This window comes from Anomaloglossus baeobatrachus, chromosome 4 (genome assembly GCF_048569485.1).
Source record: "Anomaloglossus baeobatrachus isolate aAnoBae1 chromosome 4, aAnoBae1.hap1, whole genome shotgun sequence".
NCBI classification, from domain to species: domain Eukaryota; kingdom Metazoa; phylum Chordata; class Amphibia; order Anura; family Aromobatidae; genus Anomaloglossus; species Anomaloglossus baeobatrachus.
The window spans coordinates 204,150,041-204,168,525 of NC_134356.1; the positions used below are offsets into that span (position 1 = coordinate 204,150,041).

At 45.3% G+C, this 18,485-nt stretch overlaps 1 protein-coding gene across 1 annotated transcript in view; it reads left to right on the forward strand.

The window, feature by feature from the left end:
* GRPEL2 (GrpE like 2, mitochondrial) overlaps positions 1-13,773 on the forward strand; it is a 40,645-nt gene extending 26,872 nt beyond the window's left edge. The window contains exons 3-4 of the mRNA XM_075342354.1: positions 6,133-6,214; positions 10,542-13,773. Coding sequence (XP_075198469.1) covers positions 6,133-6,214; positions 10,542-10,873 — 414 coding nt within the window. The 3' untranslated portion in view covers positions 10,874-13,773. The remainder of the gene's footprint in view (positions 1-6,132; positions 6,215-10,541) is intronic.
* Positions 13,774-18,485: the final 4,712 nt, after the last annotated feature.

An 18,485-nucleotide genomic window follows, 5' to 3' on the forward strand; every position in this document is an offset into this window, starting at 1 on the left:
GTAAATGATAAATGGAAACCATTCAAGATTTATTTGATGGTGAGCGTGCAGAAACCCTCATACCTATACAATTGAAGTTAACAGTTGACTGATGAATGTTCGGCCTTGGGGAATGTACTTGGATATGCAGATCATCAAGATCCACTGCGGCCAGCTCTGTGTCCGATTGCCAATCATTGATGTCCCTGATGTGCTCATTGGGAGACAAGTCTGAAGACACTGCAGGCCATGGTAGCACATTGACACCACACAGGCTTGCTCATGTGGCCTTTTGTTGTCTTGTTGAAAAAGTGCTTCTGGGATGCTTTGGAGAAATAACTGTACCACTAGTTCCACAACCAAAGCAATGCAATCCTGAGCTCTTATTGTATCTGGAATGAACATTCGAGGGGTCTGGCTACCATACATTATGCCACCTAACCATAATCCCAGGAGTAGGACCAGTGTGATGTTTTCAGATTTGAAGATGGTTACGTAGTGACCCATACTGCACGTAAAATTAAATGTCCCATACCAAGCCTAAAGGCCACGTCACACTAAGCAACATCGCTAGCAACATCGCTGCTAAGGAACAACTTTTGTGACGTAACAGCGATGTTGCTAGCGATATTGCTGTGTGACATCCAGCAACAACCCGGCCCCTGCTGTGAGGTCGCTGGTTGTTGCTGAATGTCCTGGGCCATTTTTTAGTTGCTGTCCCGCTGTGAAGCACAGATCGCTGTGTGTGACAGCGAGAGAGCAACAACTGAATGTGCAGTGAGCAAGGAGCCGGCTTCTGCGGACGCTGGTAACCAATGTAAATATTGGGTAACCAAGAAACCCTTTCCTTGGTTACCCGATATTTACCTTCGTTACCAGCGTCCGCCGCTCTCACGCTGTCAGTGCCGGCTCCCTGCTCCCTGCACACATAGCCAGACTACACATCGGTTAATTAACCCGATGTGTACTCTGGCTAAAAGTGCAGGGAGCCAGCGCTAAGCGGTGTGCGCTGGTAACCAAGGTAAATATCTGGTTGGTTACCCGATATTTACCTTAGTTACCAAGCGCAGCATCGCTTCCACGCATCGCTGGGGGCTGGTTGCTGGTGAGATCTGCCTGTGTGACAGCTCACCAGCAACCCGTGTAGCGACGCTCCAGCGATCCCTGCCAGGTTGTTGGTGGGATCGCTGGAGCGTCTCTTAGTGTGACTGTACCTTAAGGCATAAAGGGGGCTTTACATGCTACGACATTGCTAATGCGAACTCGTTGGGGTCACGGAATTGGTGACGCACATCCAGCCGCATTAGCGATGCCGTTGCGTGTGACACCGATGAGCGATTTTGCATCGTTGCAAAAACGTGCAAAATCGCTCATCGGTGACATGGGGGTCCATTCTCAAAAATCGTTACTGCAGCAGTAACGAGGTTGTTCCTCGTTCCTGTGGCAGCACACATCGCTCCGTGTGACACCGCAGGAACGAGGAACCTCACCTTACCTGCCTCCTGGCCGCTATGCGGAAGGAAGGAGGTGAGCGGGATGTTACGTCCCCTCATCTCCGCCCCTCCGCTTCTATTGGGCGGCCACTCAGTGACGTCGCTGTGACGCCGCACGGACCGCCCCCTTAAAAAGAAGGCGGTTCGCCGGTCACAGCGACGTTGCCGGACAGGTAAGTATGTGTGACGGGTCTGGGCGATGTTGTGCGGCACGGGCAGCGATTTGCCCGTGTCGCGCAACAGATGGGGGCAGGTACCCACACTAGCGATATCGGGACCGATATCGCAGTGTGTAAAGCCCGCTTTAGTGTCTGTACATACCATCAGAAGGTGTTTGCATGACTTTAGGCTATGAACAGGATGTCCAGCTAAAGGATTTCCTTTGACTTCACGCCACCACTCTCAAAGACTATCATGGTGGAGAGCAAGACTACAATTGAGGCGTGAAAGGAGGTCTGTCCTATTCAGCAATGAGTCCTGCTATTGTCTTACACTTAATAATAGCCAGAGATTAGTGCAGTGCGAAGAGGTCCTTATGAGGAAACCGGTGTGTTCCAGGACCTGTTTTTCAACCATACAACGCAAGGCTGCATGTTGCTTTTGCTTCTGTAAGCAAGCCTGTGTGGCCTAAACATGCTACCATGGCCTTCAGTGTCTCCGGACTTGTCACCCATTGCAAAAGGAGCTGCCAGCTGTGGATCTATTGCTGATTTGCGTACATGCACCAATGTATTCCGCCTGATGGCATTCCTCAGACAACCATTTATAATATCACTGATTGTGTGTGTGTGTGTGTGTGTGTTTCTGCTCATTGTGCTCATACTCAATACTGAATAATTTGTTCTGTGGTGATCACAAGTCCCTATGGCCAGCACAGCAGGTAGCTGTGTGTATATCCAGCCCTTATCCTATGGTCATATGACCTCTGCAGCTACACCCCTCCCTCCCCACGCGGGATGAGGAAGCAAGAAGACTGATGGGAGATGGACAGTTGGGGAGCAGTGGTGGGGGTAGGCAGGTTTAAATTTTTTTTTTTTTAGAACATTCGGGGTTCTTTTTTGGGGGGGCACAATAGTAGTGATTGAAAACCGTTACCCTGGCACAGGCATTGGTGTGTTTTTCTGTTCAATTCAACCATTACCCACCAAGTGAGCATTAAAACTGTCCAGCATCTGTTAGGCTGTGTGCACACGTTGCGTTTTTTACCGCGGAAACGCTTCGTTTAGAACCGCAGCGTTTCAGTGGCAAATTGCATGCGTTCAGCTTTCCCAGCAAAGTGTATGAGAAAGCCGAAAAATCCGTGCACACGCTGCGTTTCTAAACGCAGCGTTTTGGATGCCAAAAATCGGTGCGGAAAGAAAAGCAGAATGTCACTTCTTTTGTGCGGTGTGGCTACGTTCTCTCCCCCATTGAATCAATGATGTGGGGTCAGAACGCAGCTACACCGCAGTGAGCTGCTTTTTTGTTGCGGTCCGCGGGCTTTGTCGGCATGCCAGAACGCAGGCATTTACCTAGAAGTGAGGTCAAGAGGTTTCCTGTTGACCTCACTTCCTGGCAAAGTCCTGGAAAGCCCCCGGTGTCGCCAAAGTGCCCGCCCCGACCTACCCCCCCCCCCCTCCCGAAAATCCAACATGGCTGCGCGCACAGTAGCGCACTGGCCGCCCTGCTCCTAGGATTTCTGTCGCATGTGCCTTGAGACATGCGACAGAAAAATGCCCCCCAGGCCCTTCCAGGTCATCCCCTATTCCCCCGGTATTCCCCCTTACCTGTCCGGTCGCAGTGCTGATCCCCCGCGGCCCCCTCCTCCTTCACAGCAGACGCCGGTCAGTGCGGTCACATGAGCAGAGCAGCTGACAGCCAGCACTGTGTTCAGAGAGCTGTGCTGGCTGCTCGCACTCTGCAGCTGTGACCCGGGGAAAGTGGGTGCAGATTTTTGGCACCCACTCTCCTCAAATGGAGGGTCTGCCCTCCTAGAAAATGGGGGATACGTTCCCTGAACGTGCCCCCATATTCTAGAAGGTCCAGAGGCGACGTGGGACGTCCAAATGGATTTCTGCGGACCCATTTTTTTTTTAAATTTTTTGATTAAATTGGAGAACAAGGGAATGATTTGGGGAGTGTTTTTTCTAATAAAATTTTTTGTCATTATTTTGCTTTTGTTTACTGTCAATTAGTTTGTCTGGTATCTGATAGACGCAGTGACATCACTAATTGCTGGGCTTGATGCCAGGTGACATTACACATCTGGTATCAACCCCATTTATTACCCCGTTTGCCAACGCACCAGGGCAACGGGATGAGTTGGGGCGAAGCGCCAGGATTGGCGCATCTAATGGATGCGCCACTTCTGGGGCGGCTGCGGCCTGCTATTTTTAGGCTGGGAAGAGTCCAATAACCATGGCTCTTCACACCCTGAGAATACCAGACCCCAGCTGTCGGCTTCAACTTGGCTGGTGATCTAATTTGGGTGGACCCCACGTTTTTTTTTTTGTTTTTTTTTAATTCTTTATTTATAAATAAAAAAAAAAAAGCCTGGGGAGCCCTCCAAATTGATCACCAGCCAAGATGAAGCTGCCAGCTGTGGTTTGCAGGCTACAGCTGTCTGCTTTACCCTGACTGGCTATCAAAAATAGGGGGGACCCCACGCCATTTTTTTCATTTTTTTTTTTTTGATAAATTCTAAGCTAGGCACCCTTTAGTGCCACATGAAAGGTACTAAAGGTGCCAGCTTAGAATATGCAGGCGGGGGTGGGACGTTATATATATTTGACATCCATTCATCCATTGACTCTTTTTAGGCTGTGTGCCCACAATCTGGGTTTGCAGCGTTATGGGCGCTGAGTGTTTTCCCTGCGTCCATAACGCTGCGTTGTGCAGTAGAAGCAGTGGAAGGATTTTTGGAGATCCCATGCCCACTGTGCTTCTTTTCTCCGCAGCATAAACTGACCGGTGGCGTGGCTTCCCGAGCCTCAGCATGTCAATTTATGCTGCGGAGACAAGTGTTCTCTGCAGGTAGCATAGAGCTCCACAGCAGCCTGAACCCAAATCGTGGGCATGGGCAGCTGCAGGAAGGCTGACACTGTGTACTAGATGCCATGTCGCTGGATCATGGCCACATAGCCTTAGGCCTCTTTCACACGTCAGTGATTCTGGTACGTTTGTGCTTTTTTTTTTTTTTTAAACGTACCAGCATCACTGACATACGCAGACCCATTATAATGAATGGGTCTGCTCACACGTCAGTGATTTTTCACTGCATGTGTCTCCGTGCGGCGTACCCGCGTGTGTGTGATTGACGCACGGAGACATGTCCATTTTTTTCTGCCATCGCTGATGTCCCACGGACCACGCAGTGGTGTGATCCATGAAACACGTGCCAGAAAAAAACGTGCTTTTAAAATAAAAATCATTTTAACTCACCCGGCGTCCAGCGATTTCCTCTGCAGCCCGTTCTCCCTGCTGCTTCTGAGCCGGCTTATTATTGTCGCACATATTCATGATGCGCGACACAGCCGACCCGGAAGCAGCTGCTGCGGGGGTCAGCGCCGGCCGGATGCTGCACCGCGGGAGGATTCAGCACCATGGAGAGCGGGAGCGGGCGCAGGTGAGATGATTACTGAGTGCAATCACGGGCCACGGAGAACGGAGCCCGGATTGCACTTAGACAACCCACGTGTGCCGTGATTCACGGCACACGGAGGGACATGTGCGTGTTTTACACGCCAGTGAAAAACTTCAGTGTTTTTCACTGACGTGTGAAACGGGCCTAAAAGTGAGAATATTGTTGCTACAGCAACATTTTGGGGGAAGTAGCTGTGGATTCAAAATGCTTAATATACTCCTGAATAAAATCCTTGAGGGGTGCAGATTCCAAAATGGGGTCACTTGTGGGGGTTTTCTGACGTATAGGTACCCAAGGGGCCCTGCTAATGTGACATGGTGCGCGAAGTTTATTTCAACTTTTCCAAAATTCAAATGGTGCTCCTTCCATTCCAAGCCCTCCCATTTATCCAAACAGAATGTGGAGAAGGAAATGACATCACAGGTTTTTTTTTTCCAAAGGTCTGTGTTCAACCAACTTTATTAACACTGACAAGTCTTAAACGCACCTAAAAAACCGCATGAAAAAACGCATGCGTTTTCGATGCGTTTTTCTCAAAAAAGCATTGTTTACAATTCTCCCCTCTGCCAGAGGGTGCGGTTTTTTCCGCGCTGAAAAAAAAGCAACGTGTGCACATAGCCTTAGAGTCCTCAATAATTATTGGGAATTCCCAGCCACTTAAATGAATTTCCATGTAACACATGGTTGCAACATGTCTTCGCTCTGGCCTTTAAAAGGGTGTCATGAGGCTTGCATGTAAGTTTAGATTGGAATTCCTCTGAATGCCAGTTTCTAAGGGGCCTGGAATACATATATAATGACGTGTAATTTTAATTAGGAGGGCGGCAGTGCAAACTATATATGTAAATTTCCCTTGCATTTTATAATATTACTTTTATTGCTTGGAACCAATATTTCTGAATGCTACTGTTGGTCTACTTTTCAATATTGGTGTGTAATTGGATCACTTCCAATAAAGCAGAGTCTCTGAATGGTGAACTACTGCAGATGTGGCACATGGTCTCATTCCTAATCACATTCTTTATCTTTCTTTACTAGGAGCGTTACAGAAAAGCTATGGAGGACTCCGAGATTGTCAGGAGTAAAACAAAGAAGTTTGTGGAGGATGCAAAACTCTTTGGTATGAGTCTGGATTCTAGGAATTTAAAAATAAATATATATATATGTGAATATGTGAATGTAGCGATTGGAAGTCTTGTATCTTATTACAGAAAAGTGCCTTAGTTTCTACCTAAGTCTCCAACTCCCTCCTGCCTGATCACTCACTGTCAGTTCCATGATGAGATCTGCCTTCAGTGAGTACAGATGAGCTGCTCACTTAGGGATCAGGTTACAGTAACTGCCCATAGAAGTCTGCGGAGAGAGAGCTGCTCTGCTAAAGAGACAGTTGCTCAGAATATCTCCTCCCCGTGCTGGATTTATAGCTGCCCTACCTACGCTACAGTGCTGTATAATAGCATCCATGCTACTTATGGCTGTAAGCTACATGAACAGGAGGAGAGCAGGGTCTCCTCTTCTCCCAGTGATGTGTATGGGACACATCATAGCTTATTTTCCTTCTATTAGTGATCTGTGTTGGAAGCGCTGGGGTTCTGGGGTCAAATCCCACCAAGGACAACATCTACAAGGAGTTTGTATGTTCTCCCCGTATTTTCATGGATTTCCTCCCACACTCCAATAACATACTGATAGGGAATTTAAATTGTGAGCCCCAATAGAGATGGCGATGATGATGTCTGTAAAGAGCTGTGGAATAGGATGGTGCTATATAAGCAACCAATAAAATAGGGAAAAAATGTAGGAAATAAGTCCTATGTTATTACTCTTGTACATACAAGATGGCATATCCTAAAACATCGGGTAAATGATTCTTCTATCCATATGTTTGTCCCATAAGTGTCTCTCAAACACCAGCCACATAATACTGAAAAAATACCGTATTTTTCGGACCATAAGATGCACTTTTTTTCCCCCCCAAATGTTGGGGGAAAGTTGGGGGTGCGTCTTATGCTCTGACTATAGGGCTGCGGCCGGGAATGAGGGTGGAGCGGGCCATCGGGGGCACGAGCAGGCTGTAGCAGCCTGCTGTGACCACATGGGCCCGCTCATTTCATATGCACGCCCATCCTGCCGCCCATCTCTCAGCGCTGAAGCAGTCACTGTCAGGTGGGTGGGGTGATGGGCAGGGGGTGTGAGAATAATTAACAGCCGGCCGTGATCACCCCTGGCAACTACAGCCTGGAGTGATCATGTTCGGCTGTATTCACTGCCCACCGCGCATCATCATCAGCGCGGGGAGCAGTGAATAAGTACGGCATACTCACTGGACTCTTCCGTTCAGCACCGCAATCTCCTCCAGTCTGCCGGTCAGCTGATCTGTGTAGAAAGCAGTGAGCACAGCTATGACGTCATCGCTGTGCGCCGCTAGTCACGCAGGTCAGCTGACCGGCAGACTGGAGGAGATCGTGTGCTGCACGGAAGTGCCCGGTGATGGCTCCACGCTGGTAAGCGGTGCTGCTGCTGCCGCCACAGACTGGAGGACGAGTGATGCTGCACGGAAGTGACCGGTGATGGCTCCACACGGGTAAGCGGTGCTGCTGACGCCACAGACAGGGGGAGGAGCGATGCTGCATGGAGCGAGGAAAGGTGAGTATAAACGTTTGTTTTTTGTGTGATACAGGATACATGCCATGTAGGAGCACGGGGCCATGTAGCAGGATGGGGTACCTTAGCAGAGAATTTGGGGACATTACCCCCATAACAGTGTCAGCAGCAGATCCTCGCCCCAGAACAGTGTGTCATGACCACATTTTTTGCTTAAAATCTTTTTCCCTATTTTCCTCCTCTAAAACCAGAATGCGTCTTATGGTCCGGTGCGTCTTATAGTCTGAAAAATACGGTAATTGTTGAGTGTCCTATTTCAGCCTTAGAGAATTACAGTAAATATCTAATAAGAAATTGCTCTGGATGCTGTCCAAGCCGTGACCGCTATGTGAGTGATGAGGGCAGGGTTAATGGAGCGAGATGCTGCTTCTGTAGACCACAACCATTTATCACTACATAGTGATGATGTGGATTGAAGCTATTTTGCGACTTAAAATCTAAATTTTATTTTACTCAATTAAAACCACCCAAGTGGACAAAACACCATAGCAAACAAAAATTCATCCAAAGGGTAATAATACACAGGGACTACAAACAGGGTTAAGGCTATAGTAGATGGTTGTAAAAGCAAAAATATGCAAAACAGACCCTTGATTGGGGCTGTGGATAAAGATAGCCCTATTGATACCCTAGTGCTCGCTCCTACCTTTCAACGGAGGGTATGACACCCTAACTTAGCTTGGAGCCCCCGTTCCACATCGGCTCTCCCTACTTTGCCCTGGTGTAGCCTTATACAGAGTATGATGTAGTGCACTAAAACCTAAAATCCACAGTGCGTAAAGGGGGAGGAGAAAAACCAACAATTCTCTCCACCCAAATACCCCACAAAGGACAAAAGTTATGTTACAATAAACAAACCAGTGTGCTACCTCATACGTACACCAAGCCCTTCTGGACCAATGTGACTGAACAGACCAAAGATAAAAAGAAGGGAACTAGCATGCCGAAGTCCCCAAATCAAAAGCAGGATTTAGCAAATTGTGCATAATGATGGTAAACAATCACTGATTACATACTGCTACATAGAGACACTTCCCTTAATTGTCGGTGCAAATATGCACGTCCTGAACGTGTTTCCCCGCCCCAACGGATCATCAGGAGGCCCAGAGGAAAAGAAGAAACAATCCAGGTATCCTCAATGGTCGTTGGGGACTTCAGCATGCGTTGTTCCCTTTTTTTTATCTTTGGTCTGTTCAGTCACATTGGTCCAGAAGGGCTTTGTGTATGAGGTAGCGCACTGGTTTGTTTATTGTAACATCACTTTTGTCCTTTGTAGGGCATTTGGGTGGAGAGAATAGTTGGTTTTTCTCCTCCCCCTCTTTACGCACTGTGGATTTTAGGTTTTAGTGCACTATATCATACTCTGTATAAGACTACACCAGGGCAAAGTAGGGTGAGTCGACGTGGAACGGGGGCGCCAAGCTAAGTTAGGGTGTCATACCCTCCGTTGAAAGGTAGGAGCGAACCCTAGGGTATCAATAGGGCTTTCTTTAGCTACAGCCCCAATCAAGGGTCTGTTTTGCGTATTTTTGATTCTACTACAATCCACTGTCTACTATATCCTTAGCCCTGTTTGTAGTCCCTGTGTATTATTACCCTTTGGATGAATTTTTGTTTGCTATGGTGTTTTGTCCACTTGGGTGGTTTCAATTGAGTAAAATTTAGATTTTTAGGGATTTTTTCTAATATTCCTGTTTAACCCTAATTTTGTAATCCCATACACATTGTACTTGTTAGAATATTCTAAGTTGCAAAATAAAATTTTATCTTTCCTCTTAACCATTTAATTGCCAGTATCGATGCCATGTACGTTATGTCTGGAGTGCCCCTCAGTGGTCCATGCTAAGTTTAGGAAGTTCTAGCCAAAAGTTGTGTAATAACCTAAAACGTATGGCTAGATCTGCCCATCTCCAAAGTGATAGAGCGGCCATGCAATTTTTGTGATTGCAGTGGAAGAGCATGGTCACCATTATTCCTGACTTCCAGGGGTTCCCAAATTGTAGGGCCCTAATACGGCAGTATCTTTCTCCTGTCAGAATTTGTTGTGTGACACCGCACAATTGAAACACAATTTAGGTAATTGAATCGGCAATGGAGATCACCTTTTGTTCGCTAAGGCCCCTTTCACACATCAGTTTTTTGCCATCAGTCACAATCCATCGAATTTTGGAAAAAAAAAAACTGATCCGGCAATTGATGCCACTGGATTAGTTTTTTTTTTCTCATAGACTTGTTGTTAGCGATGGATTGCGACAGATTGCCTCATGTTTCATCTATCGTTTGACGGATCCGTCAAATTGTTTGTCCGTCGGACGGAGACAACTGACTAACGTTTTTTTTGTCTACTTACAAAAAAAAAAGGGCAGCGATGGATCAGTCTCGTTTGGTGCAGTGGAAGCCTATGGGCGCAGGACACGTAATAATCAGTCAAATGACGGAATCCGGCGACTGATTCCGTTTTTAACTGAGCATGCTCAGATGGGGTGTAAAAACACTGTATATATCATGCGACTGATCCGTCTCATCAGCTTTTCCACAATCTGCGATGGATCAGTCGAGCCAACGGATTGTGATTGATGGCAAAAAACTGATGCGTGGAAGGGACCTAAGTCGTCTTGATGCAGCATCGCATTAAACATTATGATGTATTGGGATGAAGGTGTGAAATGCATCTCATAGTCCTAGTTATTAGGTTGAGAATCCCTCCGGTAGAACAAACTGTAGATGCGTCGTGTAACCTCATTTAGAGGGAATCCACTCAATGGTCCCTTTTTGTCTTGCAGGCATCCAGAGCTTCAGCCGGGATTTGGTAGATGTGGCAGATCTCCTGGAGCAGGCAGTGGAAGACGCCGAACAGAAAGGGATGCAAGATGTGTTGGAAACCTTATCCTCTATTGAAAAGAAATTGCAAGGCATTTTCACAAAGCATGGACTGCTGAAAATGACCCCTGTGGGAGGCGACTATGACCCATACGACCATGAAGTAGTCTGTCACGTACCAGCAGAGGGAAGACGGCCGGGGAGCGTGGCCACCATACAGCAGGATGGTTATAAGTTGCATGGTCGGACCATACGTCATGCTCAAGTTGGAATTGCAGTGAAAACACAAGAGTGACACATATTTTGACTGATTTTGTATCCCCTTCTAGGTTCCTCTGAAGAATCCCCTTTATTTATTATATTTAGCGTTTAGATGACTTGTTTTTTGTTTAATTCCGTTACCTGGACACATTACTCGAAGCCTTTACTCCACCGGAGTCACTGACAACTCCAATGCTGGAGTGCCTTACCGAAACCTCACATTGGTGCAGCTCTTCCACTGTGCTTTACAGTCATCTCTGGGATTAAGGGACTAACTCACATCTTTTCACTTTTGTTAGTGTGTGGCACAAAGAATAGATAAGTATACTATTCACAAATATTCTTCTGACTTTCCAAAGGATTAGTGTTTTCACTGGGACTGCATTACTTAGATGTATTTCATTCATTCTGAAGCAATCGCTGCAGCATCTTCCACCTACCCGCATGCCCTCAATGTAGTCACAGCAGTGTCTCATTGATTTTAACCTTAACTGGAATGGGTTTATGATCCTGTGGTTGCTGTTCTCAATTTTCCTGCTGTAGCGCGATGAGATGCCTGGAATGATAAAAGGGTTATTCCCATCTTCATTCGTGGACCCTGTAGGATAGTGGTTGCATAACCGAGCACTTTTACAATTTACTGCTGATTCCAATTTGCAGCTGATCTTGAGATATTAACACTTGTTTATACATCGTTGCCATAGAGACCAAACACCATTGCTGGTATCTAGCTAGTAATCCATGCAGTGAAACTGGCCAGGAAAACTTGTTGCTAGCTTAATAGGAAAAAAACACGTTTGAGAGCTTAATTATATCCTGGTGTCTAGCTTCAGTGGTTAGCCAGAGGTTCCCAACCTGTTTGGGAGCAAATTTGTGGCTCGCAGTTGTCTGTCAGCTTGCTGCTTTAACAGCAGGTCCAGCAAACCGCTATGAAGAGCAGGTTCCATGGGACGTAGTGAGAAACCTTGGTGTACTTGGCTTAGAAGGATACTGCCAGGCAAATTAGATGCGATGTGTGCTGGGAGTGCTTGATGTGAGCATATAGAATGGACGTAATGTGGGACCCTCTAGATATGGGTATACCGCCTTGTGATCTCTGCGGAAGCTATGGCTGCCATTATACCGGTAATGGGGAGCTCTGTATTTGGCTCACGAACCTTTATCACAGCTGAATGTGTCTCTCAAGGTAAGGAAGGATGGAGACCACTGTTCTAAGGCAACAAGCTGTAAAGAAAAGTGTTCCTATCTCAAGAATGTCTGAAAATGTTAACAGACAGGCAATAAATTGCAAAAGTGCTTGTTTGTACAACCACAATGAGAATACCCATTTATGAAAGTGGAAACCTTTTAAGGTGGGTTGGGTTCACATATGCCAGTAGTGGTACCACTAGTGGCCAAACAAGCACAAAATCAACCATACATATTTTAGGCTGCTCTTTCACTTTCATATCACAAAATAATGGCATAAAATTGTGGAGATGGAATATGCAGATTTTTGGGGGTGTAATTTTCTCCTTTCTAAATACAAGTGTATTGGGATTTGTGCTAGTGTTCCAGTTTTACGTCAGTGTGTGACTTATGGTACGGTTGCACTTGCACATAGCTTCTGATGCGAGAGCATTGGAAGTGATATGCTAATGACCCTCTGCTGCGAACGTCAGCCGAGTGTCATGCGTCTGTGATGTGATCTTGTGATTGTATCACAATTGGGTAGAAGAGGGAGCACTTTCTCCCAATCTCCTCCCCAGCCTGTCTCTGCGTATATCGCACTGCGGTTGGATGACATGCGAGTGCAGTGCGATGTTTCACACGCTCTTTTAGACTTGTATGGGGGCGTATGAGCCAAGACTCTCTGCCAAACACAGCGTGCAGTGATTCATTCCGCATGCCGCTATGGCAGGAGAAATCAATCGCAGATGGACACTACCCCATAGTTTTTTACACTGGTGCGAGTACAGTCCGATGTTTTAGCAGATTGCACTCGTCCATGCAAAACGCAAGTTGAATCATACACTTATAGGGAATATTTACGCAGTTGAAAATACAACTGGCGTTTGCATCGGGTACATTCCCTCAACTTTCTAGGCTTTACATTTAGTTGGACCACTTCAAAGGAATTCCATAAGATTTTTTTTTGTTTTTTGTATGATGCAGTATTGAAAATCGTCGACACTATTTTTCAATACAGTTAGGCAGTGGTATGTTGATGATTATCATCATTTACCCTGATTTCCTGATCATGCCAAGGTTTCTGCAAAATGAGTACTGTGTAAATGTCCAGTACTTGAACTCCCACCCCAAATGGCAAAGACCTGCCTACATTCTCGCCTACAGATATAAAGTAACGGAACTGTGTTTTATTTTACTTAATTACTAGCTTTGTGTGTGCATAGAATAGGTTTTCCACTTTCCTTCAGTACGAGGCTGCTAGCATGTAGTAATACCGCCTGTATGTACAGGGATAACACGCAGAAAGCAGCAGAGTAGATGGGATCTCCTGCCATTAGTACAAGTCTTCCCTTTTCTTTATAAGCTCTTTTACTGTTGATTTAATTTGTTTTATATTGCAAAGAAGTGTTTTTGAAGGGGCGTCCTTTATAAAGGGGGTTGTAAGAATAACATTTCATGCTCGTGGAATGAAGGAGAAATGTTCCCTGCATGGGTCACTTGTGAATTTTGGGGCACCACATATGCACCCTGTCTACCTCTATACATGGCTAGTCCTTGTGACTGTATATATGTATGTACGTTTTTTTTTATTGGGGTAACACCCTATGTTCTGTGACTCTCCTGTGGGGCTTGTGCGTGGTGTCGGCAGAGAAGCATGTGACATTGTGCTTCTCTGTGGGGCTTGTGTGTCGGTGCAGCATGAAATGTTGTCTATTCAGGGGACATTTGTTGTTTTTCACCAAATAAAATGATTTTTTTTCTTTGCGTTTTAGTACTTGTCATTTTTATCCTACCAGATTGCTAAGAACGTGTAAAGTCGTGCTCAATTTTTTCAGTATTTTAGGTTTTAAGTCTCTTGGTGAAATAATTGAGTGGCTGTTCCAGTAGACTCTACAACAATTCTGCGAGTGGATCTCTGCGTATACTAAATCCTCGTCTGTGTTGTGAGTACACCGTATTCTGCATGCACCTAGGAGCAAAGATTGGCTATTGAGTTGTTAACCATGATACACTGCAGATATTGAGACTGTCCTGTGCGCTACAATATGTCATTATATTGGATAATTAAAAATAAACAAAACACCTAATCTTTCACCACTAATGTTAAAATGGGTTAACAGTCTTGCTGTACAGTTGCATACAACGCTGCGAGTATCTGTTCTCCATTCTTCTCTTATGGAAAAAGCGCCATCTGGTGACCAGCAGGAAGCACAGCACAGCAGAGCTTTCCAAAAATATACTTTTTGACACCGAACCTGTAATAAGGTTGGGTTCACACTGCTGTCCTGAAACTTTGCCCAGTCATGTCTGCAAGCTGCAATTTACTTTTTAATACAACTTTTGTGTGTCAAACCATCAACACGTTGGGCTACAAGGGCTCATATTCGGTCTATGATGGTGGGAACTTGAGGACAGGGTTATGCCACAGCTGGATTTGACTAGGTTAAACCAATCTTGGGGGCAGAGTCTACCTAAAAAGTTTGAAATCTTCCCAGAAAGTTCATAGGGCGCCCCCAGAGTAGTCTCCAATAAGTACTGACCAATTGCAGATTGTTGTATTATCAGAATTGATAAATACGTGCACTCGTCCAAATCTACCCAAATCTTCTTGGAATGGCCACACACCGCATTATCGGTTCGGTTTAATCAGAGGCACTCATTCAAAGGAACATTATTAAATGTCCGTATGCAAAATCCATAGCATAGAGGCAGGACACTGACCAATGGAAGCCAATGTGGCCTTCACAGGAATGTCTACACACTGGAATGATGGTCTGCGTGTGAAAGATCACAGCATGCACTACTTTCATCCATATTCTGGATCAGATTTGACCATTATAGGACAGTGAAAAACACCAAAAAACTGAGCTGTAACAAATGTTCAATAAACATGCAACATTACAAGCATGTGAATTGCAGCCTCCAGACTAGAAAAAAAACAAGGAGAAAAATTGTAGGAAAAATACCCTGACTATAAATAAATTTGCAAGTGCTTAATAACAGGGTACTTAGTATATACATTTTTGCAAAAGGGTAAGAAGCTGTCTCACCTCGTCACGGTGTACCCATCTGAGACAGATCTCTCAGATGGGTACACCGTGACGAGGTGAGACAGCTTCTTACCTTTTTGCAAAAATGTATATACCAAGTACCCTGTTATTAAGCACTTGCAATTTATTTATTTATAGTCAGGGTATTTTTCCTACAATTTTTCGCCTTGGTTTTTTTCCATTATAAGATAGTGGCTGCATTACAAAAAAAAAAAATCACTTAGTCTCCATCCATATGTCATGGTTTCACACAGACATGTTACAATAAAAATAAGAGGAGCATCAAATAGAGAAAGTGGATTGACGTGGTCAATCTGTGCCTGCTACATGCCCAAAAGAAACTCCTTCCCCTGGTGCACGCAGGCGACAGAACATTATACATAATGTAGATTAGAATACCGCAGCACAAATGGTATGGAGTAAAGGGGGCTTTACACGCAGCGATATCGCTGGTGAAAGCACCCGCCCCTGTCGTTTGTCTGTCACAGGCAAATCGCTGCCCGTGGCACACAAAATCGTTAGGAGCCATCACACGGGACTTACCTGCCTAGCAACGTCGCTGTTGCCGGCGAACCGCCTCCGTTCTAAGGGGGCGGTTTGTGCGGCGTCACTAAGTGGCCGGCTAATAGAAGCGGAGGGGCGGAGATGAGCGACCGTAACATCCCGCCCACCTTCCTTCTGCATTGCCGGCGGCCGCAGGTAAGCTGTACTTCGTCGTTCCCGGGGTGTCACACGTAGCGATGTGTGCTGCCTCGGGAACGACTAACAACCTCCGTCCTGCAACAATCAACGATTTTTTGAAAACTAACGACGTATCAACGATAAGGTGAGTATTTTTGATTGTTAATGGCCGTTCATTGATGTAACACGAAACGATGTCGCTAACTATGCCGGATGTGCGTCACGGAATCCGTGACCCCGGTGATATATCGTTAGATACATCGTTGCGTGTAACGGGGCCTTATGTTTTAGATTGGATGGCTGACAGTGCCTCCAGTTTCTTTGCTTTGGTTTCCACCCAGTTTCTTGCTGAAAGTGCAGACTTTGCATCGGTGGCCCATTGACATCTTACTTCCACCTCATGCCCTTGCAAATTAGCCAAGTAATCTGAGCACCAAGTCATGCGGCAGTCACTTCAGATTTTTGATGACTGGTGGCTGGAGATCCATGGACCATCCACTTGGCCCTGACCCAGAAGTGGAAGAGATTGGATTCAGTGCACTGATGCCCAGCCACTTGTGTTTTGAGGACAAGTATGTGGGAGGGCTAGTGCACACGGGTCAGCGAACCACCGCAGCGGCTTCCTGCGGTGTGCAGACCGGCTAGAAGGGCAGGGGGTGAGGATTGGGTGGAAGGTAATGCATGGCAATCCATGTGATGGGTGGAGTTTGGAGGGTGAGGAGGTGGTCCCGCTGCACAGCAAAAGAGGGAGCAGGGTGCAACAGCACAGCAGCCAGCCGCTAGACAGCTGGCGATGGACTGAGCACACCAAAGCCAACTCAAAGGAGCTCCCTGGCGTGGTACAAGTGCTTCTCTATAAATTAGAATATCATTAAAATCTAAAAAAAATTAGAACAATTACCACAACACCTGCAAAGGGTCCCTAAGTGTTTAAAATAGTCCATTAGTCTAGTTCAGTAGGCTACATAATCATAAGGAATCAATTCAATATTAAAAATTATTCATATTAATTTCAAATTTCAGAATATAAAATCATGTAAATATAAAATTTTCAATATACAGTTACACAATAATACAACCAGGAACACAGATGTGAGTCATTATCAGGTAAAAAAATTATATAACAGTGACCTATTTCTACTGGTGCTATATCAGGTATATATACGTTGGGGTTAAATTCACAATAAATACATGGATCAAAAAATAATCATATAAATATATAGATATAAAATTAAAGTGCTCTATGCTATTTAAAAATATTCACCAATATTGTTTAAAGCCAGATTTGGTTACAAAAAGATTTCCACAACTTTAAACATCCCAAGAAGTACTGTGTAAGCGATCATATTGAAATGGAAGGAGTATTATACCACTGCAAATCTACCAAAACCTGGCCGTCCATCCAAACTTTCATCTCAAACAAGGAGAAGACTGATCTTAGATGGAGCCAAGAGGCCCATGATCATTCTGGATGAACTGCAGAGATCTACAGCTGAGATGGGAGAGTCTGGCCATAGGACAACAATCAGTCGTACACTGCACAAATCTGGCCTTTATGGAAGAGTGGCAAGGAGAAAGCCATTTCTCAAAGATATCCATAAAAAGTGTCATTTAAAGTTTGCCACAAGCCACCTGGAAGACACACCAAACATGTGGAAGAAGGTGCTCTGGTTAGATGAAACCAAAATTTAACTATTTGGGCACAATGCCAAACAATATGTTTGGCATAAAAGCAACAGAGCTCATCACCCTGAACACACCAACCCCACTGACAAAAATGGTGGTGGCAGCATCATGGTTTGGGCCTGCTTTTCTTCAGCTGGGACAAGGACGATGGTTAAAATTGATGGGAAGATGAATGGAGCCAAATACAGGACCATTCTTGAAAAAAAACCTGTTGGGACGGAGATTTGTCTTCCAACAAGACAATGATCCCAAACATAAAGCAAAATCTACAATGGAATGGTTCACAAATAAATGTATCCAGGTGTTATAACGGCCAAGTCAAAGTCCAGACCTGAATCCAATCAAGAATCTGTGGAAAGAGCTGAAAACTGCTGTTCACAAACGCTCTCCATCCAACCTCACTCAGCTCCAGCTGTTTGCAAAGGAAGAATGGGCAAGAATTTCAGTCTCTCGATGTGCAAAACCTAGAGACATACCCCAAGCGACTTGAAGCTGTAATCGCAGCAAAAGGTGGCGCTACAAAGTATTAACTTAAAGGGGACGAATAATATTGCACGCCCCAATTTTCAATTATTTATTTTTTAAAAAAGTTTAAAATAAGCAATAAATTTCGTTTAACTTCACAATTGTGTCCCACATGATGTTGATTCTTCACCATAACATTAAAATTTTTATCTTTATGTTTGAAGCCTGAAATGTGGGAAAAGGTTGAAAAATTCAAGGGAGCCGAATACTTTCGCAAGACACTGTATGTGTTTCCTTTTTGGTATTGTATTACTGAAATAAATTAACTTTTTGATGATATTCTAATTTATTGAGATGCACCTGTATCTCTTCAGCCAATATGCTGACGACAAGACGGGTAGTTTCCACCCTGTTTCGTCAGAGACTGAAGCGAGGCATAAATGTTCTTAACCTGAGCACCACCTGCATGTCGAGGCATCTGAATGCAAAGCACAAGCTGCAGTGGAGTGGACATCTAAAAAAACAGGAAAGATCTGAGGCTCCGCCTGCTTCTGCTGTCTCTTCCTCCTGAGTAACAGGGGCCAACTGGCTCCC